The sequence below is a fragment of the Bos indicus genome, chromosome 3 (assembly GCF_029378745.1).
Source record: "Bos indicus isolate NIAB-ARS_2022 breed Sahiwal x Tharparkar chromosome 3, NIAB-ARS_B.indTharparkar_mat_pri_1.0, whole genome shotgun sequence".
Lineage (NCBI taxonomy): Eukaryota > Metazoa > Chordata > Mammalia > Artiodactyla > Bovidae > Bos > Bos indicus.
This window is the reverse complement of record NC_091762.1, coordinates 16025554-16051493: the sequence shown is the minus strand read 5'-3', so window position 1 is coordinate 16051493 and position 25940 is coordinate 16025554. Positions and strand designations below refer to the sequence as shown.

At 47.6% G+C, this 25940-nt stretch overlaps 1 protein-coding gene across 9 annotated transcripts in view; it reads right to left on the bottom strand.

Moving 5' to 3' along the window:
* KCNN3 (potassium calcium-activated channel subfamily N member 3) overlaps positions 1-25940 on the bottom strand; it is a 235065-nt gene that overhangs the window by 23015 nt on the left and 186110 nt on the right. For all 9 annotated transcript variants that reach the window (XM_070785496.1, XM_070785511.1, XM_070785477.1 and 6 more), the window contains 2 exons: positions 10256-10397; positions 2594-2704 (listed from right to left, as the gene is read on the bottom strand). In XM_070785496.1, the coding sequence (XP_070641597.1) occupies positions 2594-2704; positions 10256-10397 (253 nt within the window). The remainder of the gene's footprint in view (positions 1-2593; positions 2705-10255; positions 10398-25940) is intronic.

Below are 25940 nucleotides of genomic sequence, written 5' to 3'. Positions count from 1 at the left end.
TAATGATTAATAGGTTAGAATTCCTCTTTTTCGTTTTTTGCTTAGATGTTTGAAGAATTAAGGCTGCGTGTACTTGTAAGAGATGGCTTTTATCAGTTAAATCTGCTAATTGTCCACTCCTGGGAGGTTTGCAATTATGCCCCAATGAGCTCCTCCCCCGATTGGATCTTTCTCTGTGAATTCACTGAGATCTTATGAGTAGACTAAGCTTAGCATCTGTTTGACCCATGAGCCACTCCGTCTGGACACAGTGGGCCATTTGGAGAAGACGGAGGATGGATGAGGGAGGCATCACCAGGGGAAGGAAGGTGGGCTTCTCTGAGATCAGGTGAAGGGGAGCTGAAGCCAGAGCAGGCCAAGCTCACAGCCAGTGTCCTTTCAATCAAGGTTATATAAAAGAACCTTTCCAGTCTTGCCAGCTTTGAGAATCCTCTCTGTGCGAGAACCATCCCTTTCGTGTTGGTTGTTTCTCTGGGAAAGAGAGATTAGACATTAAAGGAACATTTCAACAGATTTAAGTGTTCTCAGACAAGTGAGATGTTATTCGATTAAAAAGGTGCCTTGTACTCGTGGATGGGCAATAAATATTTGTTGATTAGGTTTTCAGTCCTAGTTTTTAAAAAGTAAGTAGATTTGAAGAGGATTTTAGAGACTATGTTTGAAAGAAAGACTGAAATTAGCTACTACAACCTCATCTTCTACAATCATAGTGCAGAAAAATTGTTTATTTTCTTGTCATAGGAGGGAGCTGGCTTTCTTCAACTTTATTTTCCTCTAGTGTCTGATTCAAACAGTGAAAAATGGAGAGGACAAAGGAATAACATGAAATACAAAGTATATCCTTGGTTTCAAAAGCAAATAGAATAAACAGAGAGGCTGTTAATGTCTGTGCTCTAAGAAACAGCTTCTGAGAAGGTTTTGGGGGCCAAATACCCTTGTCCTTGACTCCTGTACTACATTGTTCCAGGAGAATAGAGGGAAGTATATTTGCGGCTCAGAGGTAAAGAATCTGCCTGCAGTGCAGAAGACCTGGGTTCGATCCCTGGGTCGGGAAGTTCCCCCGGAGAAGGGAATAGCTACCCACTCCAGTATGCTTGCCTGGAGAATCCCCATAGACAGAGGAGTCTGGCAGGTCACAGTCCCTGGGGTAGCAAAGAGTCAGACACAACTGAGCAATTTTTTTTTTCCCCAGTAACTTTGATAATTTGCCCAATTCCTAGCCTGACTTCTACATGCATAGTAGGGGGCTGAAGGAAAGCAGCTGGGTTGCAGGGCCCTGGATGGAACCCGGCTGGCCTACCACGGGTACAGCCCTCAACGCTGCCATCTTGATGCTACAAATCGTGTTTTCTTTTGTACCACGGACAGCTCAGTGCCGTAATGTGCATACATAACCATCTGTATGTCAACCACAGAAGAATATCTGCCTGTACGTTTTCTTCTTAACATCTTTAAAAAGGCTTGTTAAAGAATCCAATACATGTAATCAAAGACCAAACAATCAAACACCATAAAGACTTCTGCTGAGAAACTGGAGAAGCCTTGGCAACTCCCCCTTCCCGCACTGCCTCCCTCCCGAGCACGCTCACCCTCTGTCACTCTCCCTCACTTTTTTTTTCCCTCCCTTCCTGCCTTTGTCTCTATTTCGAACACATTTTCACTGTGCCACAACATTCATCACTGAATATTTTCTCCAGCTTTCAAAAACCCCAATCAAAATCTGGCTGCTCATGGGTCTCCCAGCCCCATTTTAATCCTATATGAGAAAGACTTACTAGGGTGGCCAAGACCCCAGCTCAGGTTTTTGCTTCTCTCTCACTTCGGAAAGAGGAGAGTTTTTGCAGGAAATCATATTCCTGACCTTCGTTCAGCCTGCAGGCTCTAAAGAATTTTCCATAAAAGCTGTCATTAAATAAACAGCTCCTGCCTTGCTCATTTGGCCTGCTCTTATCCTGGAGGGCTTGCTTCTGTCTCTTCTAAAGGGGCCTTCTCTTTTCTGACAATTCAGTGGGATGTCAGATTTTTAGCAGCTAAATGATCTCCCCCATTCCTGCTTAATCAGTTTTTAACCCTCCTTACCCATTTCCCTAAGGGCACAAGGGAGAAACACTATTTGGAAAACCCAAAAGCGAAAAATTGGATGATGATATTTTGATGAACATTATTTACGAGTGATTGTCTGTAATGATTTTTTTTTAGGGGTTGAATTTAGATACATTTCCAATATCATTTTAAAGACTTTCTACTGCCCTTGCTAATGAGAATCATGAAAATATTTAAGCAGAAACCAAAACATCTCATGCTGGGTGATTTACTTGGTACCATTAGGCAAGAGAGTAGGTTACATCATTGTAGGCTATAGATTTAATTATCAGGGAAATTATTTGGTTGCCTGAACCATGCACGGTGATTTAAGAAGACAGGAGCCTGCAGCGCTGAGGCATGCGGCCACTCTGCACCCGCCGTTTGCATGTGTCTGGGGCTCCCTCAACCTCCACTGAACGGTGCAGCCCTACCCTGTTGTGGCTACTTTCTGACCAGCTCCCAGGTGGGTCTTAGGTCCCCCTTTAAGACACGGGCAGTGGTGTTTTACCCGTTTGGTGAGCTGAGTGTCCATCATGAAGTTGTGAACGTGCTTCTCCGCTTTGGTGAGTTCCAGCTTCCGGGCCACCACGGCCACCACCAGGGCAGTGCAGCCGGCACCCTGTGGGGGGCAAGAGGACCGGGGAGAGAGCACATCGTTAATGAAGCAGGGCTCATGCGAAAGACTCCATGTGTCCCGGGCCCACCGAGGGGTTCTGGGAGTGGGGTGGAGGCCTGAGCTCTGGCTAGTCAAGGCCAAGTCACAAAACCCAGCAGGACCCTGATCCCCACACCCACGAAGGTGATGACCTCTGGGACACGAGCCTTCCTAGAGCTGGCCACTTCCTCATGGATCAGGGTACTCGATGGGACTGAGGCTTGGGGTCATATAAAATACCGGACAATCGCTTGGTCACCTGCCAGGCTAAGCAGGGAAGACAGAAAATCCAGCACATGTGCGCCCTCTTCCTCACCCATACCCCAGCCCCACTGCCAGTCTAGAGCAGGGTGGGCTGGGGAGGGCAGGAGGAAAGACAACCAGCCATACAGTCTGGATGGATCATCTGCTGGTGGTGGACAGTTTTCCTGAAAATGATCTAATGAAGAGGCAAAGCATCTCCCCTCCCCCTGAGACTGCTTTCCAGGGCAACCCCAGTTGGATAGAGTCTATGTGCTCAATGACTGCGCTTGCTCCTCAGTTGGGTCTTTTCACAGGAGTTCTAGCCTATGACTCAGCACAAGATATCAGTTCCTTCTTGCTTTCACCAGAAGGCTCCAGAATTCACCATCTTGCAGAGATTTTAAAGATGACAACAATATATCTGCCTCAACCCGGGATTTTAAAGGAATGCGCAGAAGGCGCTCAGTATTTTCCAGAGCAGTGTTCCTACTCTGCTCTGGAAGGTCTATTCCAGGGGAGCCCAGGGAGGGTGAATAAAACAGGCAGTTTCCTGAAGACTGAGTTTCTCTCTCCTAATCCTCTGGGCACATGCTTGACTGTCTGAGAAATGAGCAGAAAGGGACTCCTCCTAATATTCTCCTGAAGGACTTTGAAGTCCTCTTTGCTGTGCATCTTGAGTTGGGGGACAGGGTGGGGGGTGCCGGGGACGGCAAGAGAGAACCACTCCTGCCCTGCTTCTCCTGCAGGCAGCAGTGATAGCCCTGCCTTCGCCTGGTTCTTGGAAGAGAGCGCATGCCTCTTGGGGACCTTTGCCTCTCTCCTGCACGTGGGGCCTGCACTGCCCTGACCTCTACTCATGGAAAGATGATGAGTTCAGGAAAGTCAGCAGTCTGATGTTCTGGATGCCAAACAGTAATTATAGGTGCCACAGAGCTCAGTTTAGCAATTGAGGTCCCAGGATTCAAGGAATCCACCAAGAACTTTGGGACTCATGCAGTCTAGTAGAAAGTGTAGGAAGTCATAAAGACTGTTTTCAAAAGTACTATCATCTGTATCAGAGTTGGGCAACATGCATATAACAGATCAGTCCCCTACTCTCTCCCTCATAATCACTTTTTTTCCTTTGCCACAGATCGGCAAAGGCTAGCTGGTGTGAGGTTTTGGCAAAGCTGAAGTTGGCAATGTTTTTCCCTAGCTTTTTTAGAAGGGTTCTCATGAAAACAATCTCCTATTTCTCGGTACATTTGGTCAGCGACCCATTTCTAGAACAACAAACTGAAAAGAACCAAGTCTGTATGAACCTTCCTTTTTCTGACCTCATTTTCCTTTCTTGTTCAGGGACAGCCCTGTTTTCTTGGCATCTGTGACTTGCAGGAGACTCTGTGCCCAGTTTTCAAAGGATAGGTATGGGCAGTTGGACAGCCTGGTCTGTAGGTGTCATCAATTGAGCCAGGCCTCTAAAGGCAAAAAATAGCTTAAAAAGCTCTTCTAGCGGGAAGATGTGTGATCCATTTCCCCTCAACCAGACCGAGTATATAATCCCACTCTTTTGTATGGAGTTCCAAAAGTACTTTGGGCTAAACGCCCAAAAAGCGGGGTATATCATAGTGTTAAAAACAGAACATCAGATGTAGAGGGTTCTTCCCTGACTCCAGGCTCCCTCATCTCCCTGGGTCCAGGGAAACTCTACTTAAATCATCCCTGAGAGCTGGGGGCAGAATTAGCCTGAAGGAGTCTCCTTGCTTGTCATGCCACTTGGGGAAATTCATTAAAGCAATCAACCACCCACAATCCCGAAGTTTCAGGTGCTAGATGGATTGCTCCATGGTTCCTGCCATGGCTTACAACCGAGCCTGCTAAATGCAGAGGGGTTCTAAAGAGAAGCTGCTGCTGCTGCTAAGTCGCTTCAGTCGTGTCCGACTCTGTGTGACCCCAGAGACGGCAGCCCACCAAGCTCCCCCGTCCCTGGGATTCTCCAGGCAAGAACACTGGAGTGGGTTGCCATTTCCTTCTCCAATGCATGAAAGCGAAAAGTGAAAGTGAAGTCGCTCAGTCCTGTCCAACTAGAGTGTTCTAATTAAGGAACCACCTATCTTATATGATTAAGACACATTTCTGCATGGAGGCAGGAGGTTGGACTAGATGACATTTCTCAGTTTCCTTCAACTTAAAGAGGTCAAGACTTCCTTGTGGATATTTCCCAGAAGGATGCTTTGTTCTTAACCCGTAATTCTAACTCGAATAGATAGCAGTGGATACTTTCAACTTCACTTTTCTTTTAGAAAAATCCATCATCTGGATGGGTTAGGGAAGTAGCCAATAATGAAACATAATCTGGTCATTCCCATTAACAGGCAACCTTGCAAAGATGGGGTCAGACACCAGCAACCTTCAGAAAGTGGGGTGCGAGGTGCTGAAATCCAGACTGGTCCTCTCCTGTGTGTGTGAGAGAGAAAGAAAGAGAGGGAGGGAGGAAGGCAGAGAGAGAAGGAAGAAGGAAGGAAGGAAGGGAAGAGGGAAGATGTAGAGAGAGAGAGAGTTGGAGCAGAGACTGAGATAGGCAACAAGTTGTGCCGCCTCCTCAACAGCATGGGACAGAGAGCAGAAGAGGAAAGGAAGAAGTGAAAATAGGAAAGAAAATAGAAAGGAATAGGGAAGAGGGATGGGCTCATGGGAATTGGGTGGAAGGCAGGAAGAACAAGGAGCCTCAGACTTGGGTCAGAAGTTAATGGCCAACTTTGGCTCCTTAGAGGAAATGAAGGAAATAAAGTCAGCAGGATCCCCTCCCACCTCCTGCTGTCTTTACTTTTAAGTGGTATAATGATTACTTCGGGCTTCCCTGATAGCTCACTCTAGTATTCTCGGGCTTCCCTTGTGGCTCAGCTAGTAAAGAATCCACCTGCAATGCGGGAGACCTGGGTTCGATCCCTGGGTTGGGAAGATCCCCTGGAGAAGGGAAAGGCTACCCACTCCAGTATTCTGGCCTGGAGAATTCCATAGACTATATAGTCCATGGGGTCACAAAGAGTCGGATACGACTGAGCGGTGACTTTCACTTTCACTTCACTTCACTTCCAATGATTACTTCTGCTTTTTTGGGGACAACGGGCCTTTTTACTTAGGTGAGTTTATCACCCCGGTAGGGCCACGTTTACAGTTTAAGAAGGCTCATGTGATGTGGCAGGATGTGGGTTGGTTTTAAGAGACAGAGTGCCAAGGCCTTGGCTAGTTTGGGCATGTGAGCACTCCTGCTGCCCCAGCTGTCCTCACACAGAACCTCAGAAATCGCTGGTGGGCAGAGGGGGAATTCGAGGAGAGGACAGAGTGGGACTGAAGAGGGTAAGCAGCTGCACTGGATCAGACTGTGGAGCAGATCCATGACTCAGATTTTTGCCTTCAGATGTGCCAAGTCCTGAGTCCCAGTCGACACCAACTGGATTCCCTGGATCTTCTCTATCCAGCACTATTTCCATGGGAGAGAGGTGGGAGGGGACAGGGTCCTCTAATGAGGTCGTACTTTCCAAGGTACATAGTGAGCGGGAGCGCAGGAGTGAACAGAGAAAGGAGTGGCTGGCCTGGGGTCAACACGCCTAACTCATCCATGGATTTGGACCCAAATCAGAGGCCCAGTCTCCTTCACACTGGTCCTCCTACTTCTTGTTTCCAAGAAACATTTTCCAGCTGGAAAACCTTAGACTCTCGAAAAATAAGTATCCCAAGGGGAAGAGTATGAGGTGTTCTTAACTAAAGAAGCATAAAATAAAATAAAACATAAATGAAAGTGACAAATGGAGGAGGGAAGCCTGGAGGATTTACAGTTGGATTCTGTTTCTGCAACAGATTCCATGTAACAACTAAAATAACATCAATTGGTTTGAAACCAAGGTGTTTCAGGGAGAAGCTCATCTTCTAAAACTGACATTAAGCAGATGTCTTGCTGAGCCCTCTTCTTTACCTCCTCCCCAAATGACTCAATTTGTGCCACCTTTTACTTCATCATCCCTTTCCTTTTGCAGTTCAAAGAAGCCTCTTGCATGAAATCTTAGGGGAAAAGCTCAGCCCAGCACATATCCTGGAATCTTTTGTCCATTTGTCCCTAACTCCTGAAGGGTCCACAGAGTGGGTCCAGCTCTGCTGTGGTTCAGTCGCTCAGTTGTGTCCAATGCTTTGCAGCCCCATGAACTGCAGCATGCCAGGTTTCTGGGTCCTGCACCATCACTCAGAGATTGCTCAAACTCGCATCCATTGAGTCAGTGATGCCATCTAAACACCTCATCCTCTGTTGTCCCCTTCTCCTCTTGCCTTCAATCTTTCCCTGCATCAGGGTCTTTCCTAATGAGTCCAGCTTTAGAAATTGTATATTGAAATGGGATTCCTACTAATCAGTCTTGGGGTCCCAAAAGTCTTTCAGATGCCTGCAGAACCAGAAAGCCTTCCGAGGCCCATTCTGGGTACTAAATATTGTCAGCTTTCTCTCTGCCTTGTAACTGTCATCATAAAATTCTTTATGGAAAGATGCTGGACTTTGATATATCTGCTTAGTGGGTGAAATCTCTCAAACACACCAGGCCTGTGCCAACAATGTCAAGTTGTTCAGACAATTATATACCCTGCTTAATGGTTGATAATTACACCGTTACTGGGATTGCCAAGAGAAAACAATGATTAAGACTATTTACAGCCTGCACACACAAATTCTTCCTTTCCCTTCCCACTAGGCCTTGCCTTGGCCTGCATGGTGTCCATGGTAACCAAACAGGAAGCCCTACCTTTTGGTAAAGGCACTTGCAATAATAATCAGGAGAGGTACAAAGTGTTGGGAGACTGGGGGATGGGAGGAAGGGATTCTCAGCCATGTGAAACCCTGGAAAGAAGTGACTCAGCTAGAAAAGTCCCATTTGTAAGAAAAAAAAAAAAATGCCACCAGGGTTCCTCACTGTGTCTGACCCCAGAGGGAGGCAGCTGATTTTAATTTGGGTAAAAACACAAGTGGAGGGAAGCTCCCTGTCCCTGTGTATAGATAGGTATTTATGCAGCAGGGCTGATGCAGAAAGAGAAGATGAAAGGCAGGTCCTGTATTTTTAATACAGGGGGTGGGTATCAGTTCCTCCTCACTCGTTTATTCTCTCCACTTTGATCACACCTTTCTGCTCAAGGAACAAACGCTTTCTTCCAAGCAGCTGCTGAAGCCCCTGGAGCAAAAGCAGGTGTGAAGACCACACCCCAGGAGAAGGCAGGGAGGGGCCAGGGTCTGGCTGGCCCACTGCCCAGCTCTGCCAGAGCAGAAGCCCAGAGATGCGGGAGTGAGGAAACCAGGGAAATGATGGCTCCCAGGCTCTGGCTTCTTGGCCGGGGCATAGCGCCATGCTGAGAGGGAGAATGGCTAGTATTTAAAAATAACGGAGGCTCCCAGCAGGGCCGTTCACCTATCCGCAGCTGGGCTCCGTGCAGGCCAGACTGAGAGCTGGTTCTGAGGCACATAGCTGGCGCCCCAGGAGCATCTCTGAGACAGGAAAGCTTTGGCCTTCGGGCGGCATTTCATTCTTTTCTGGAAGGAAGACTCATTCCCTGGTTTCCTGGTGACAGCTGGAGCTGTGCCAGGCAGACTCCTACCAACCAACGGGAGGTATTTGTTCTGAGCTCTTACACTTACCCATGGTTTATCCCAAGCCCGGTGCTAAGCCGTCTGTCATTAACTCCTGCCCAGGACCCACTAATAAGTGCCTGCCCTGGGTTTCAGTCAAAAAAGGAGAGGACGGTGTCCAGTCACGACACGGCAGCGCCAGAGCCCTCCTGCCCCACAGCCCAGGCCTCTGACCCCACGGCCTCCGCTGCTCTGAGCAACTGGCTGCTGTCAGTCCCAGGAGGCCTCCATGCTAGTGAGGAGCTAAACCCCTGCCCACTGCGGGATGGAGTCATTTCCCTTCCAGAAGGAGGGTCTTTTGTTTCCTCCTAGAGAAATGGGGATGATGGCTGAGATCTGAGGGAGCCCTGGAAGGCTTTTGACAGGGGTGCAGAGAGGGCTCCTCGGGGTGGGCTGCCGTGACCCACCAATGAGATGTAGGAATAAGCTTCAGGCCTCCTGTACCCCTCCATCTCCACCCACACCTCCCCACCCCGCTCCAACACACAGCCTTAGATTCCTGCGTCTTCTCTGACCCTCAGTTTCCTCTTTTGAAAAGAGGACCCTGCGTGTTTACTCTGCTCTGGGAAGGAGGTCAAAGAGGTCAAAGGGCCCGGTTGTCTGTCCTGGTCAGAAAGCAAGGAGAGGGGCAAGAAGCCCTCATCCCGACCGACCGGTGAAGGAGCAGTGGGGGTAGGCACGCTGAGGACTTGCCAGCCCTGAAGGCGGGTGCAGCTCCCTGTTGCTGACAGAGCGCGTTAACATAAGCACTGCAGTCTACCCTCATCAGCAGCCAGGGAGGAGGGCAGAGCAGCCTCCCGTCTGCACTTCGTACTGGAGAATGCTGAGGTCCAGCAGGCTAAGTGCCCTGCCTGGGTCCACACTGAGGTCCAGCTATGGGCATTCAGACTCTGGTCTGAAACTCCCTACCCACTGCCCTCCCATACTCCATACTGTGTGGCCATGTGATGGGCACGAGTGTGTGTCAGGCTAGGGATGGCAGGGTGATGGGGCAGGAAAAGTACACCTTGGAAGGAGGCAGCACAGCTGCTGGGCATCTGGGGAGGGATGGGGACGCTGTCACAGGCTAGCCGGCTGCCAGCACGGGGAGGGAACTGGCACTCGGAGCTCAGCACCCCAACATTTGGATGCAGAAGCCAAGAGCTGGCCCAGGGCCAGCTCATCAAACCGGGACCAAACCCGTGGCCAACCCAGGCTAGGACCTAGGTCTCTCATGGTCGGCTCAGAGCACTGGCCCCCGTGAGTTCTAGCTACACTTTGAGATGTGGCGCCAAGGTCTGTGGGGCCCAGGGCACAGGAAAGAGGACAATTAACTGCAGGCCCTGATGGGAGTGGAGGGTAAGACCCATGGCCAGCTTCGATCAGCCCATTCCTAGGGGTCTGTGAGGAGACCGTGAACTGTTCGGGAACCAGGACCTCTTCCTATCTCAGACAAGGAAATGAAAAAGCGAGAAGCTGTACAGACGTCACATCTGTCTTTTTACGTACACAGACACACACACTGGCCCGTTAACTAGCAGCTGGCCCCGCGCCCAGACAAGGAAGGCCCCCCGAACCTGCTGTAAAGGGATCGCTCCTAGCGGCATCCTACGGGTGGGGAAGGGTAATGGGCGGCGGCAGATACTCACCATGATGCCCGTGAGAAGACAGACACCTTTCCCACAGTACGTGTGGGGCACCATGTCCCCATAACCAATGGAAAGGAATGTGATAGAGATGAGCCACATGGCACCCAGAAAGTTACTAGTTACGTCCTGCTGGTCATGGTACCTGCCGGGGGAGGGGGGGGAAGACAGGAGTTAGTCAGTGCAGCTGCCATTCCGGGTTCTGGGCATACCTGGACAAAGAAGGACAATTTGCTGAGGCAGAGAGAGCAGCGATAGCGGCACACAGAGCTCTCCAGGAGACGGAAGCTGTTGAGGCTCTGCCCACCCAGGTCCTGCCTGCAGCTCTCTGTCCATCCCCCCCAACCCCCCCGCCTCCCCACAAGCTTGGTCCCGGCGGTAAAATGTTTTGTCATGATTTGCACCATATTGCCATATTGCAGACGTCCTTTTTGGTAAAATGGCTTTGGATGAAATCATGCAGTAATAAAATTTAGATTTTTCCCTTTCAAGCTGACAGTCTAAATGTATGTGGATGTGATTAATCTGAAATCACAAGCTCCTGAACAGGGAAAATGTCAAAAAAAATCACCAAACACATTTAGCAATTTCCCGTAAGAAGGTTGATGGAGCCCAAAGACTGGCACCTCCCTGGTGTCTGGAGGGAGGCTGCGGCAGCTGGGGTTCTTTTGAACCTGTTTCCAGGGAAGTTTCCAGAGTCTTCGTGGGGGCATGGCCTCCTCTTCTGAGCTGGACGGAGGCTCGTGGCTGTCCTGCCCTGGGAGAAACTAGCTGGAAACATATCCCCACCATTCCCTCTGCCCGATACTCATTCTACCCCATCCCTCACGTCCCTCCCTTCATCCCCAAACACCAAGGCTCGCTGTGTGCCAGGCTCTGTGTCAAATACTGAAATAGAAGGATGAACAGGATACCAGCTCTGCCCTTAGGCTTCTCAGCCCAGGGGAAGGGCCCATTTTAAGCATGTAGACATTTGAGGAAGAGTAAGGACAAGGCACCTGGAGGGCAGGAGGGAAAAGACAATGATCTTGACCCCAATGTAGGAGGGTTGGTCAGAGGCTGGAGTTTTCCAGGCGGACCAGGGGAAGGGTGTTCTGGGCAGAGGAAATAGCTTTGTGAAAAGCTAGGGCCCAGCGTGAGTACAGCAGGTGGGCCTGGCGGCACCTGGGGTGGCAGGGCAGATGAATGAAGGTGGGTGTTTTTCTCAAAATGTTCTCTCACAGGATAAGCCTGAACGACACGGACATCACTCCTGGATAAACTCTTACCATCAGCCTCTTGGAGGCCACTGGATGGGAAAAATGATTTACGGCCAGGGGGACCAAACCACCCTGGTTGGATAGAGCAGAAAGTCATTTAGGAGCCTTAATCCATAGAACTGAGTTACCAATAAGGCTTACATGCATGCTTGGGACAGGGCTGAGTACAGGACACCCTCAGAAAGTATTCGCTGCTACTGTCAGCGCTCTCCACGTCCCCCACACGGCCTGGCGCCCAGTGGGCAACTGGCCAATGTTGTTCTTCTTTCCCTTACCCCCACCCCAAGTCAGGTGTGCTGGAAAGGCTGCAGATACAGATGCATCTGGAGAGGAGCCTAAAAGCCGGGAGAAGCCTGACGGTGAGAAAGGAGGTGGAGGGCGTGTGAGTGGTGAAAGCCAAGGGCACAGTAATATGGATTTCATTTATTAACTCATGGGGCTTCCCAGGTGGTGCTAGTGGTAAAGAACCCGCCTCCCAATGCAGGAGAAGCCGGAGATGCACGTTCAGTCCCAGGGTCGGGAAGATCCTCTGGAGGAAGGCATGGCAACCCATTTCAGTATTCTTGCCTAGAAAATTCTGTGGACAGAGGGACCTGGCAGGCTACAGGCCATGAGGTTGCAAAGACTTGGTTGAAGCTGCTTAGTATATTTATTGACTCGCACTATATTAGTTGGAGCCACACAGTACAACCTACCCTGTGGCTAGTACTTTGTATACAAACACTTTAATTCTCACAACATCTTGTAATGTATTTTTACAGGTAAGCAACTGGAAGCACAGAGACATTGAGCGACTTGCCCCAAAACACACAGAACGTAACCAAAGTAAAGCCCATGCTCTTTTCACTCTTCCCTCAGCACCAGAGAGGTGGAGACGACTGCTGTGTGCATGGGGGAATGGTAAGGAAGATTTAGCAACATGAGGACACCTGGGCTCCAGGAGCAGGTGATGAGGGAGCCGTGGAGACAAAGGGTCTGATTTGGGAAGGCCTTGAATTCCAGGGTAAGAGGCTTGGATTTGGTCTTAGAGGCCTTGGAAATGATTCCAGGTCCTTGAGCAGCCAAATGACAAGATGACATGGCCCACTGGGATGAGTGGTCTGTTGGGTGGTGAACGGGAGGTTTAAAAAATGCAGCCCTGGGGTGGGGTAGCCAGGTGGGGAGCAAATGGCAAAGCCAGGATGGAGGTGCAAGAGGCAGCCTTCACCGCACATCTGAGCCTGGCCTGAGCAGACCCCAGTAAGCACATCATTAGGGGGCTATTCAGCTGCAACTTGAGGCTCCGCCAGCAGTCAGAGGAGGGTGATTTTAGCCTTTCATAGCTGTGCACATGGGAGCATGCCCGGAACTCCAGGGGGCGCCTGAAGAGCAGACATCCCCTCCCAAAGCTCAGCTGAGAAGATGCTTTCCCTCCCCTCCCCTACCTGCTCTGCTGGCTCCCCAGTAACACTCTGTTGCTACCCTAAGGGCACCCTGGCTGCCTACTCTGCCCAGTTGCCCTCATCTCCCCAGGGCTGGGCCTGTGTCTGCTCACCTGGCTATCCTGGAGTAGCATAGGCTGATGATGTCCAAATCTGATCCCCAAGATGGAGTGTGGCCTGCCCTGGTGCTCCAGCCCCATCCCAGGTCTGACGTGGCCTTGGACAGGCAGCCACTCTTCCCTTCCCATTCCCCAGAGCCCTGGGGCTCTGCCAGGCCCTCGGGCTGATGTAGTCCCCTCCACTCACAGCCTGCTGCTCTTTGGCTGGGAAGAACAGTGGGGACCCTGTTAGGGGAAGCACACTGATTGAAACCGCCCACCCTGGCCAGGCACCACAGTAACCATTTGCGTGAGTTGTTTTATGACAGGAGATCCTGATAAGGAATATGGAACCAATAAGCCACCACCAACCGGAAGAGTTCGAGAAAGGTCTAAAGGAAACATCGCGTGTCCGTCCACTTCCCAGAATCCCTCTCGCTAGCATCCATCTTGGCTGAGCGATGCGTGTGCCACCAGGAAAGACTCTGAATTAGAATGATTGGCCAAAGACCACCCGGAAACTAATCCCATCACCATAAAACCCGAGACTGCGAGCCACGCGGCAGAGCAGTTCTCCTGGGTTCCCTTACCCTACTGCTCTCCACCCGGGTGCCCTTTCCCAATAAAATCTCTTGCTTTGTCAGCACATGTGTCTCGGATAATTCATTTCCGAGTGTTAGACAAGAGCCCAGTTTCAGGCCCTGGAAGGGGTCTGCCTTCCTGCAACAACCCCGCCTCTCAGGGCCTGTGCTGAGGTGTTGGTGGGGACTCCTTCCATCCAGGGATGCACTTCGGAGACTGAAGTGGCAAGACTCAGTGACAGACTGAATGTAGGGGCACAGAAGGGTGAAGACTTAAAGATGGCTCCATGCCACAAGCCAGCAACGCGTAAACACATGTTGCAAAGTCAGGGTCTTCAGTTCATCAGACGTTTCCTGGAAGGGGTCAGATCTGAGGACGGTGACTTCAAGGCAGTGCCTAGACAGGAGGTGAACCTGTGATCTTGAGCTTAGCTCGCCTGGCTTCAAGCCCCAGCTCTACCTTAAGTAGCTCAATGGCTGTGGGCAAATGACTTAACCTCTCTGTGACCTAGTTTCTTTATCTGCTGATAGGAGGATTAAGGAAAATAATCCACCAGCAATATTAGCACAGTGCCCAGCCCAGAGTAAGTGCACACTAAATGTCAGCAATTACTGTTATTGCTGAGAGTGGTAAGTGTTACCAGTCTGAGGAAAAAATGTACAGAAAAATACGGTGGCAGAAATTTACAAGTGCAGTGGGTGGAGGGTCCCAGTAAGGGAGAGAAGTAGATGAAGGAAAGGACAAAGATGAAGGGAAGGACGAAGATGAAGGGAAGGACGAAGATGAAGGGAAGGATGAAGATGTCTTGGTATTTGAGCTGGAGAACTATCTGATGCAGGGATGAGAGAAATCTGTCATTTCCAGGACAAAGAAGGGATATGGGACACTTGGTATCTGAGAATGATTCTAGCAGCTACATGCAAGGCTGATTAAAGAAGGCAGGCCCCAGACAGGGAGTTTGCAGGTGTCCAGGGAGAGGCAATGGAGAAACCTGAATGCCAAACCATGGGGTTTGGACTTAATTTGCAGCCTGTCCTTTGTGGATTTAATTGGCTGATTGACTTATTGGCTGTGCATGTAGGTTTCCAAAGTCCTTCTTTCCTTGCTTAAACTTGTGTTCCCAAACTGCTCGGCTGCCCTCAGGACCTTGGCCCATCCTACTCATATGTGGGTGGACTCCGAGGTAAAGAGATTAGACCTCAGAGTGGATTAAATAACAGCAACCAGTCATCTGTCTCTCTTCTTAAAGTTGAGGTGTGATTTCCTGCTTTATTTTTCTCTAAATTCTCCTTATGATCTTGTGGGTTTCTTTTTCATTCACCATTTAAAATCCTCTGGTGTTAATTATGCGTGCTGAGAAGAGGAAAAGGGGATCTTGAGGATGTTATTCATTCATTGTTTGTCCAACTTTGAAGATCTCCCTCCTGACAGGGGCTATAGAAGATACGGGATGAACCGGACATGCACCCTACTTTCCCGTGGCTTGGAGCATTGTCATGGAGATAAAACACACAGGCAACTCACCAAGCAGAAAGTGATGAGTGAGAGAGCCGGGTGGCTGATTCAGGACTGTGGGAGTGGAGAGGAGGGAGAAATTGTTTCCAAATCTACTCACAATTTTAGAGTGGTTTACACTTGCCACAAATTCACGTACTAATCTCATATTTTTTGCGATACAGAATTTTTTTGAGAAAAGAAATCCCAAGTTTTTCCTTAAGAGCTAAAGAGGAAAAGCTGTGGGCATGTTTTTAGGGTTAGTATAGTTATTAATTTATCATTAGAGTGTGGACTATGGTTTTTTTTGCTTTTAATATTTTTGAAATAAATGATAGGTATGGAAGATTGTATGACTGGGTAAAAATGGTAGATGCTATTTTTGCTTCCTCCTCATATCCGTCTGGGCTTCCCTCAGCTGGTGAAGAACCCACCTGCAATGCAGAAGACCTCAGTTCGATTCCTGGGTTGGGAAGGTCCCCTGGAGGAGGGATAGGCTACCCACTCCAGTATTCTTGGGCTTCCCCAGTGGCTCAGATGGTAAAGAATCTGCCTGCAATGCGGGAGATCTGGTTTTGATTCCTGGGTTGGGAAGAGCCCCTGGAGAAGGGCATGGGAACCCACTCTAGTATTCTTGCCTGGAGAATCCCATGGACAGAGGAGCCTGGTGGGCTATGGTCCATGGGGTTGCAAAGAGTCAGACATGACTGAGTGTCTAAGCACAGCACAGCTTATCCCTCTACAACTCTCAGTTTTAGTTTCCTGCTTTTAAAAATAAGTGGACAACCAGGAATCCCCAGACATCTGAGGAAAGTCTCAAATATTAAACACACAGACCAAATCAGTCAATTAAACAAACAAAGAAAAAGGACTCTGGATCACAGACAATTAACAGAGAAGAACTCTTAAAACAAATTCTGTAATTAATATCTTAAGAGAGATAAATGAGATATTGAACCATGAGACAAGGATGGCATATACCAAGAAAGTCCTCCCACAGGGCTGGAAGATAAATAGAGGGAGTCTCCCAAAAGGCAGAAAAAGAGAAAGAGAGGAAAATAGGAGAAAATTAGTGAATTAGTCTACCAATTCAAACACTGTTTCAGAAACAGAGAACTGGCACAAAAAAAAAGGAGGAGGTGAAAGAAGGAAAAGAGGGCAAGAAGTAATCATTGAAGATATCATTAAAAGATTTCCCAGAGCTGAAGGACACACGTTTCTAGATCAAGGGCCCACTGTTCCCAGCATAGTGGATGGAAATAGACTCACAGCAAGACACATTATGTGAAATTTCAGAACACCAGTGGGAAGAGGAAAGATGCTATGGTGCTTCCAGAGAAAGAGAGGTCAAACAAAGAATCAGATGTCAGAGTGACTTTGGACTTTTTCACAGAAACACTGGAAGCCAGAAGGCCATGGAATAAAGGTTTCAAAATTCTGAAGGAAAATGATCTCCAAACCAGCCAAGGCTTTCAAAGATGTGCGTCCTCAGCCCCCTTTCTTCTGAAGCTACAGGAGGGCAAGCATCACCCAAACAAAGGAGTAAACCCAGGAGGAAGCCCTGAGGTGGAGAAAAGTGGGGATCCGCAGAGGAGACAGGCCCAGGGCGACGGTACCTGGAGGCCCTGCGTGACGGTCACGCAGGCATGGAGAACAACCTGTCCAGACAGGAGCAGCTCAGATGACTCTGGGAGGTATTTCTCCAAGAAGACGTAATTGATAGAAAACCTGCAGGGCCCGAACACACTGAGAAGAAATGTAAACAACCACCAGAGTCTCAAGTAAAATTAGTGATAAATACACAGCAAACTAAGCAAATGAGCAAACATGATAATTAACCAGGAAAAACAAAAAAGTTCTGCAGGAAAGGAAAAGTTGTCCTTTACTACAAGGCTTAGCTCTGAATAGAGTCAAATTAGCGTTGGCTGAGTAATGTAAACACTGATTACTGATCTAACCAACATAGTGATATAATGATGAAAGGGGAATGGGGGTGGGATACAGGAAGAGTTGCTGCTGCTGCTGCTAAGACGCTTCAGTCATGTCCGACTCCGTGTGACCCCATAGATGGCAGCCCACCAGGCTCCCCCATCCCTGGGATTCTCCAGGCAAGAACACTGGAGTGGGTTGCCATTTCCTTCTCCAATGCATGAAAGTGAAAAGTGAAAGTGAAGTCACTTAGTCGTGTCTCACTCTTTGCGACCCCATGGACTGCAGCCCACCAGGCTCCTCCGTCCATGGGATTTTCCAGGCAAGAGCACTGGAGTGACAGGAAGAGTTGGAGGGAAGGAAAGGGAGCTAAATCCTTATCTTAGGATAAGATAAGGAAGGGGACAGATGATGCTGAAACTGCAGCACCGAAAAACAGCAATATGAGCATGTCATGAAGAAACGTGGAGGTAAATTTTACAATTAGTTAGCAAAAGGAGGTAAATGTAGCTACTCCTGGAGAAGCATAAATGGGAAAAACGGGTGGTGGATAGCAAATACCACAGAACAACTGAGTCTAAGTGTATGCAGCTGTAACTTCCATAATATCAAAATGAAACTAAACCTAAGGAAAAAACAACATAAATATACATAACGTAAAATTGTTATGAAGCCTGACAATAAAATAAGCACCCTGGAACTCACTGTCCTATTGCCCCTGCTTGCGCGTTCTGACCACCTTCAGCCTCCCAAATCTCCCCAGAGATCACCGACATCCTGAATTTCACGTTTACCATGTTCTTGCTTTTCTTTACAGTGGTTTTCCTTTAAATTTTTTTAATTTAATTGAAGTATAGATTTACAATGTTGTGTTCATTTCAGGTGTACAGCAAACTGATTCAGTCATATACATATATATTCATATTATGTATGTTCTTTTTCAGTTACTTTTCCCTTATAGGTTATTATAAAATATTTAGTATAGTTCCCTGTGCTATACAGTAGATCCTTGCTTGTTATCTATTTTATATATAGAAGTGTGTATATGTTAATCCCAAACTCCTCACTGCTTTTACTTAGGTATGTATACCTACCTAAACAATATATAATTTAGTTTCACTTATCTCTGAATTTCATAAAATGAAATCATACTGTAAGAGTGGGATAGGCAACCTCTAAAATGACCCCCAGTAACTCCAGTGTTCTTGCCTGGAGAATCCCAGGGACAGAGGAGCCTAAAGGGCTGTCGTCTATGGGGTCTCACAGAGTCGGACACGACTGCAGTAGCTGCAGCAGCATTCCTTCTCCTGGGGTATTCACACACTTTTGTAATCCCCTCCTTTTAAGTGTGGGCTGGACCTAGCAACTTGTTTCTAAGGAATAGAACATGGCAGAATACGGCTGTCATGTCTAAGGTTTGCTTATGAGAAGACTGTGGCTTCTGTCTCAGAGATCTCTACTTTGATCTCTTTTGAATACTCTCCCCTGGGAGAAGCCACACATGTGGTGGGGGACCTCAGCCTGCCCACAACCACATGAGTGAGCTTGGAAACAGAAACCCCTTAAGTCAAGCCTTGAGGTGAGACGACAGGCTACCATAATCTCATGAGAGACCTTGAGCCGGAGGTACCCATTTAAGAAGTCCCTGAATTCCTGACACGGAGCGACTATGAGGGTGAAAATGTTTGCTGTGTTAAGCTGGTAAGTTACAGGACAACTTGTTACACAGCGGTAGATAACAAATGGGGCTTCCAGGTGGCACTAATGATAAAGAACGCACCTGCCCATGCAGGAGATGTAAGAGATGCAGGTTCAATCCCGGGGTCGGGAAAATCCCCTGGAAGAGGGCATGGCAACCCACTCCAGTATTCTTGCCTAGAGAATCTCACGGACAGAGGAGCCTGGCAGGCAACCATTCACAGAGTCGCAAAGAGTCAGACATGACTGAAGCAATTTCATGCATGCAGATAACTAATACAATGAACTTTTCTCTGAATTGCTTTTTGCCATTCAACATATATGTTGATATTTGTGACCATAATGTATTCTCCTTACTGTACTGCGTTCCATCATATTACTACACCATCCCTTATCCATTCACCTATCGATGGCCACGTGGGTGGTTTCCAGGGTTTGCCTCTAATGGGCAATACCGCTACAAACATTCTTAATCACGGCTCCTGGTTGTTTAAGAGTTTCTCTGGGACACTTACTTAAGAGTGGATTTACTGGTTTGTACATATTTAATGTCATTTGAAAATGTCATGTTCTTTTCCAAAACACAGTAAAAATTAGGTTTCTACCAGTAATGGACACATGTTCCTGTAACTCCATGTCTTTACCAACACACTGTCATCTGACTTTAATTTTTGCCAAACTAATGGGCAAATTGGTATTGCATCATGCTTTTACTTTACATTTTCCTGATGAAATCTGAGTGTCAATTTATATGTTTATTGGTCATTCATATTTCCTCTTCTGTAAAGTACTAGTCATGACTTTTTTTCATTTTTCTATTGGTTTATTTTTGTCTTTTTTTCTAATTCATTATAAGAGTTCTTTATATATTTTAGATAAAAACTTTGTCAGTTTATATGTTGTAAATATGTTCTCCCAGTTTATGCCAGGTCTTTTTACTTTCTTTATAGTATTATTTTTCTTTATAGTATTTTTGATGAACAGACGTTTTAAATTTTACTGTAGCTGAATTTATCATTTTAATTTATAATTGGTAAAAAAAACAAAAACAAAACAAAACAAAAAAAAATTTATAATTGGTGACTTGTATAATTTGTTAAAGAAATCCTTTCCTATCTGCAGTTTTAAGACTTTCTTTTAAATATTTCTAAATGTTGCTTTTCATATTTGTCTTCAGTTCAGCTAGAATTGATTTTATGTATGGTGTGAGATAGGGATACAACTTCATTTTTTTATATGCTGCTGCTGCTGCTGCTAAGTTGCTTCAGTCATGTCCGACTATCCCAAATCCACTTAATGAGCAGTTCATCCTTTCTCCACTGAGAATGCGACCTCTGTCATATAGATTATATGTGAAAGTGAAGCTATTTCTGGGTTCTCTACTCTGTTCCATTGGCCTTTTTGTCCAACCCTGGAGTTAGCTCTTTGTAGCCTTTTCTAGGTACCTTCTCAGAGCCTAACACATAAAAGGTGCTTAGTAAATACTTGTGGAATGAATATGGCCTGCTTCTTGCTTTTCCTGTCCCCTTGTGAAAGTTAAGTTGCTTTAGTAATTCAGTGACGCATGTTAAAGTGACTTCAGCTGTTCTCTCTGGCAGAAAATCTTTTGTGAAAGTGGCTGCCAAGTTCCCTGGTCTTGGGTTGGTTCTCACTATTCATAAGAACTCAGCTTTTTGACAGTAGCTGTGACCTCGCTCTTTTCACATGGATCTTAGTGATTTGATGGCTCTAGTCATTTATCCTGGATCTGGTTTGCTTGTTGGAAAATTTTCAGGAATCAAATCAAATCTTGAAGACAAGATTCTTTGTCTTCATCTTCTAGTATTCCCCACCTTTGTACAGTTAGGCCCTAGCCCCAAGCCCCTGTGCTTATTCAGTTCTCCAGTGAAAACCCAACATGTACCTGACTCAACCCTTTGGCGGCCTTGGAGCCTGTTGGCACTCCCCTCCTCAGAACAGTCCTCTTGGCATCTTCAGTGACTCGTTCTGCTTTCCTCCTGTTCTGACCATCCTTCTTGGCTGCTTCTTCTGGCCTCCTCTTCAATGTTGCTGGGCTCCAAGCTCGCCTCATACCTTTCCTGCTTCTGTATTGCCTGCCATGTCTTCACTGATCCCTTCTAAGTGACCTTTAAAGAAGCAGCTCAAAACCCATCCAAGTCAATGTGGGCCCTCTGTCTCTAACCCCACACCACTCAGCTTCTGCACCCTCCATTTGCTGCCCACACACTATCTCTGGTAGGAGACGACTGGTGTGGACCATTGTTAGGTGTCATGGTGAATTACCTATGTTTGAGTCTGGGTTTTACTCTGTAGTATCTGCATGACCTTGTCCTCACTTTTCTTATCTATAAAAGGGGATAAAAGACACGTGCTTCCTGGAAGCATAGCTGTGACAAACCTAGACAGTGTATTAAAATAAAGAGACATCACTTTGCCAACAAAGGTCCATATAGTCAAAGCTATGGTGTTTCCAGCAGTCATGTATGGATGTGATAGTTGGACCATAAAGAAGGCTGAAAGTGAAAGTGAAAAGTCGCTCAGTCGTATCCGACTCTTTGCGACCCCATGGTCTATACAGTCCATGAAATTCTCCAGGCCAGAATACTGGAGTGGGTAGCCTTTCCCTTCTCCAGGGGATCTTCCCAAATCAGGGATCAAACCCAGGTCTCCCACATTGCAGGTGGATTCTTTACCAGCTGACCCACAAGGGAAGCCCAAGAATACTGGAGTGGGTAGCCTTTCCCTTCTCCAGTGGATTTTCCCAACCCAGGGATCAAACTGGGGTCTCCTGCATTGCAGGTTCAATCTTTAACAACTGAGCTATCTGGGAGGCTGAGCATAGAAGAATTGACGCTTTCAGACTGTGGCGTTGGAGAGGACTCTTGAGAGTCCCTTGGACAGGAAGGAGATCTAACCAGTCCATCCTAAAGGAAATCAACCCTGAATATTCATTGGAGGGACTGATGCTGAAGCTGAAGCTCCAATACTTTGGTCACCTGATGCAAAGAGCTGATTCAGTGGAAAAGACCCTGATGCTGGGAAAGACTGAGGGCAAGAGGGGAAGGGGGTGACAGAGGATGAGATGGTTGGATGGCATCACTGACTCAATGGACATGAGTTTGAGCAAACTCAGGGAGATACTGATGGATAGAAAGCCTGGCCTGCTGTAATTCATGGGGTGGCAAAGAGTCAGACATGACTTAGCAACTGAACAACAATAACAATACTTGTACCAACTGGCACAGAGCTACCTTTAGGGTTAAATGAGCTGATATTTCTAAACCATTAGAATAGTGCCTGGCACATAGCTGCACTAAAAATGTTGGCTATTATTGTGCCCTCTTGTGTGATAAGTCTGGCCTTTCCATAGCTGAAAGAATGTAGCATCTGGAGCTGAAGGGCTACCTTTCATGCCCTAATGGCTTTGTGACCTTGAACAAATTACTGTCTCAGAATCTGTTTCTTCTTTAGGGAATCAGGGTGTAATAATGTCTGCCCTGACTATCTCACAAGATTGTGGCGAGGAGTGAATGTAGAAGGGCTTTGTCCACTGGAACATATGATACACATAAAGGTATGTGACTGCTTCTTGGAGAGCCTCCCACCTGGAGCATCCCCACCTGGAGTTTTGTCCCCGCGACAAGGGCAGCCCCAAGGAGACATGGAGGGAGAAGAGGCAGCAGACGCCGCCCCATAGGAAAATAGTCATTCATTGCTCCCAGGTTCTCCTTTCACTCATCCTTGACCCCCTGCTGTGGGCTGACCACAGCCCTTCTGCCTGGTGATGTGTGTGTCAATCCCTTATCACTATCAAATCCTGTCTGCCTCATCTTCAGTCACGTCCAGAATACGGCCAGCCCCCCACCGCTGCTGCCACCATCTGGTGCAGGCCTACCTCCTCACCTGGACCACTGCAGCAGTCACCTAACTGATGTCCCTGCTTCTGCCTATACAACCCCCACTCCCCACCCACTAACAGCAACTAGAATGGTGCTTGCAAGACAGTATGACAGACCATGTCCCCTGTGTCCCTCAGACCTAAGCCAAAGTCGGCATGTGTCTCAAGAACCCTCCCCCACGGCACTGGGACCTCTCTGACCCCATGTCCTAGGAGCTGCCCCTCACCCACTCTGTTCCTGCCGTCTGCTGTGTGTACAGCTCCTTCTGTAGCCCAGCTTCACTCCATCTCAGAGTTTGGATCCCTGCCATTCCTTGTATCTGGAAGGCTCTCACCTCAATTAATTGCAAGCTTTTGCTCAAAGTCAACTTCTCAGGAAGGTGCTCCCTGCCTAATCTATTACAAATACTGCTGCCCTAACCCCACCACACCCCACCTTCCTCTCCTGCGTCACTTTTCTCCATGTGAATATCACCCCCGACATAATATACATTTGGCTTATTTTTGTGTGAATTGACTGTCGATACCTGTTAGAATAACAGCTTCAGGGATATCCCTTATGGTCCAGTAGCCAAGATGCTGTGTTCCCAATGCAGGAGGCCAGGGTTTGATCCCTGGTAAGGGAACTAGATTCCACATGCTGCAACTAAGACCTGGCACATCCAGATAAAAAAAAAAAAATAATATATATATATATATATATATATATATATATATTTTTATTTATTTATTTTAAAGAAAAAAAAGAATACAAGCTTCATGAAGAAAAAGACTTTTTCTACTTTGTCTACTACAAAGTAGACAAAGAAATATTTGCTGAATGAATGAATTAGTGATCCTATGTTGTTTTAATTACAAGCCAGCAGGACAAGGTCAGTGGGGTAGGAGCTGTTACTCCAATTTTATAATAAAACAATGAGAAGATCAGGAGACTAGGCAACCTCCCTAACGTCTCACAGCAAGTGAGTAAATAAGCTGGGCCAGAAACCTATCTGTTTTCTGATTCGAGAAAGGGTGGCTGCAGTGAGCAGGGCAGGGGAGGGGCGTGGCGACAGTGTCTGTGGATGCCAGCCTGTCCTAGCTCACTGGAGCCCCTGCTTAGTCCCTACCAGCAGGACAGTTTGCCAGGGGACTGGCGAGTAAGTACCGGCTTGGATCAGGGGGCTTGAGAAGTTCTACCTAACAGAAGACATTTTCATGGAGTCCTGGGTTTTACTCCCATCCCTACCTCCGCCTTTATGTTGGTTGCCAATATAATCAAGCCCTAATTACCAAGTGCCCTCAGCATGCAAGGGCATTTGATTCCAACCTTGGGGAGAAAACTGCCATTTTTAAGTATCTTATGAGCCTTTGTTTAGGAGGATTTGAGAAATGCTTGAGGTACATGAAAGAGTGTCACTGAAATTCAAAGTCAGCTGCTCAGTAAATGGCTTATTATGGTGACTTTAGGGTTACTCCATTATTCTAGCTACAGGTGAATTCACATCAAGACCAAACCAAAAAAAAGTTTTTTCTTTTCTTAAAAACAATTTCCCTTCTAAACATCTTATAATATGAAATAAATGGCCCTGGAGGCCCAGGGCTAATCATCAGCCTCCTGGACCACGTGTCTGACGACACAAGCATCTGTGAAGTCACTCGCTCATCGGTCTCATTTCTGTAGTCGATGCCCTATTTTTTAAAGAGTTGGCTTTGAATTTAGGGAAGTAAGGATGTTTCCCTCCACCAGGTAATTCAAGGCGACAGCCCTGAATCTTTCCAAGGCAAATCTAAATCCAGTCTTTTATTTCCAGCCCCAAGAACTCCCAGCATGGGTGCAAAGCCTCTGGTTATTTTTAAAAGGGAAGAAAACCATCACCACCAAAACAGACAACTCCAACAAACAAGTTGTGGAGTGTCACCAAACAGAAGCGGCTTGTGGTTTTTCTGTGAACATAGCGGGCATGGCTTTCTGTCTCAGAGGTGGTGGCCTGCATGTCTCTCTGGTAGCTTTCTTCAGAGACTTTCGCCAAATTGGGAGACTCGGGACATCTGGCTGGTGTCATACATCTGGGTGCAGCCTCTCTACGGGGAAGTCTGAACAAGAACATCAGCTCAGCTTTTCTTGGGGTGTGTTTGTCTTCCCTGGGGTCTCTCCCTCCCCGTGTTTGGCTGAGAAGTTTTGTTCAACTTCCCTACTTTGCAAATGGTTGCAGCACTTGAGGGAGGCCAGCTGCCATTCCTTCCACAGTCCATTTTCTTCGCAAAGGGGAGTACTGTCAACCTCTTTGAATGGTTATTAAATTAAAAACCAGATGGTTCATCTGGCAAAGCCTTCTGAGTCAGTTTCTCTATTTGCAATGTTTTCTTTCTTCTTATTAAAAAATATTTCCATGTTTCCTGATTTGGAAATGTTTAATAAAATGCATGAAAATGGAGAAAAACAATATGCTTGGAAGAAGCACTGTTCCCATGGGAAGCGTGTCTTCCACGCTCTTTGGAGGTGGCGTGGAGGAGACGGGATGAGCGTTCAGACCCCAGCCCTGCCATCTGTTCTCTGTATGACCTGGGTAAGGAGCTCGTCTCTCCACGCCTTGGGCTTTCCTTCCATAAAACAAAATGTAAAACATCTCCCATGGGATCATGCTGATGGTTAGGTGAGATAACAAATATAAGAGCCTGAGCAGCATCTGGCAGGCACTGGGGCTCACCAGGAGACTTCATTCGGTCAACAACTGTCGGTGAGCCCTTACTACGTGCCTTGGCACCGATTTCAGGGCACTTACAGTCCAGTGAAGGAGGCTGACACCCAGCAACACAAAAGCTAGAGAACGCTGCCTGACACATGCTGACAGGCAGCATGCAGCGCTAAGCGGGGACACCCTCTGAGGTCGCAACCTTTACACAGAGCCCCCCAGGATGAGCAGGGGTGAGGCTGGAGTGCAGGGAGGGAGGGGATGTGCCAGGTGAGGAGATGGGAGGACATGGAGGGAGAGGCAGGGCGAGTAAAAGGTGCTCTCTCCAAGCACCAGCGCTGGGCCTTGTCGAGCAGAGCAGCATGGACAGGCTGGCTCCACTGGCCACACCGCCACCGGCTGCCTGGGCCCTTGTTTCCCTTCTTCCCCCTTCTCTGTCTTCCTCTCCATTGCCTATTTGTCTGTCTTCTCTCTCACCCGCTTTCTCCCCTCCCTCCTTTGAAACAGCCCCCTCACATCCCTCTGTCTCTCCCCTCTCTGCTCCTCTCCCTGGCTCAATCTCTTCCTCACCCTCTCCTGTGAGGAGAGCCTCCCCACAAAGGGAGGGGCTCCTGCCTCCAATGAGCTGACAGTC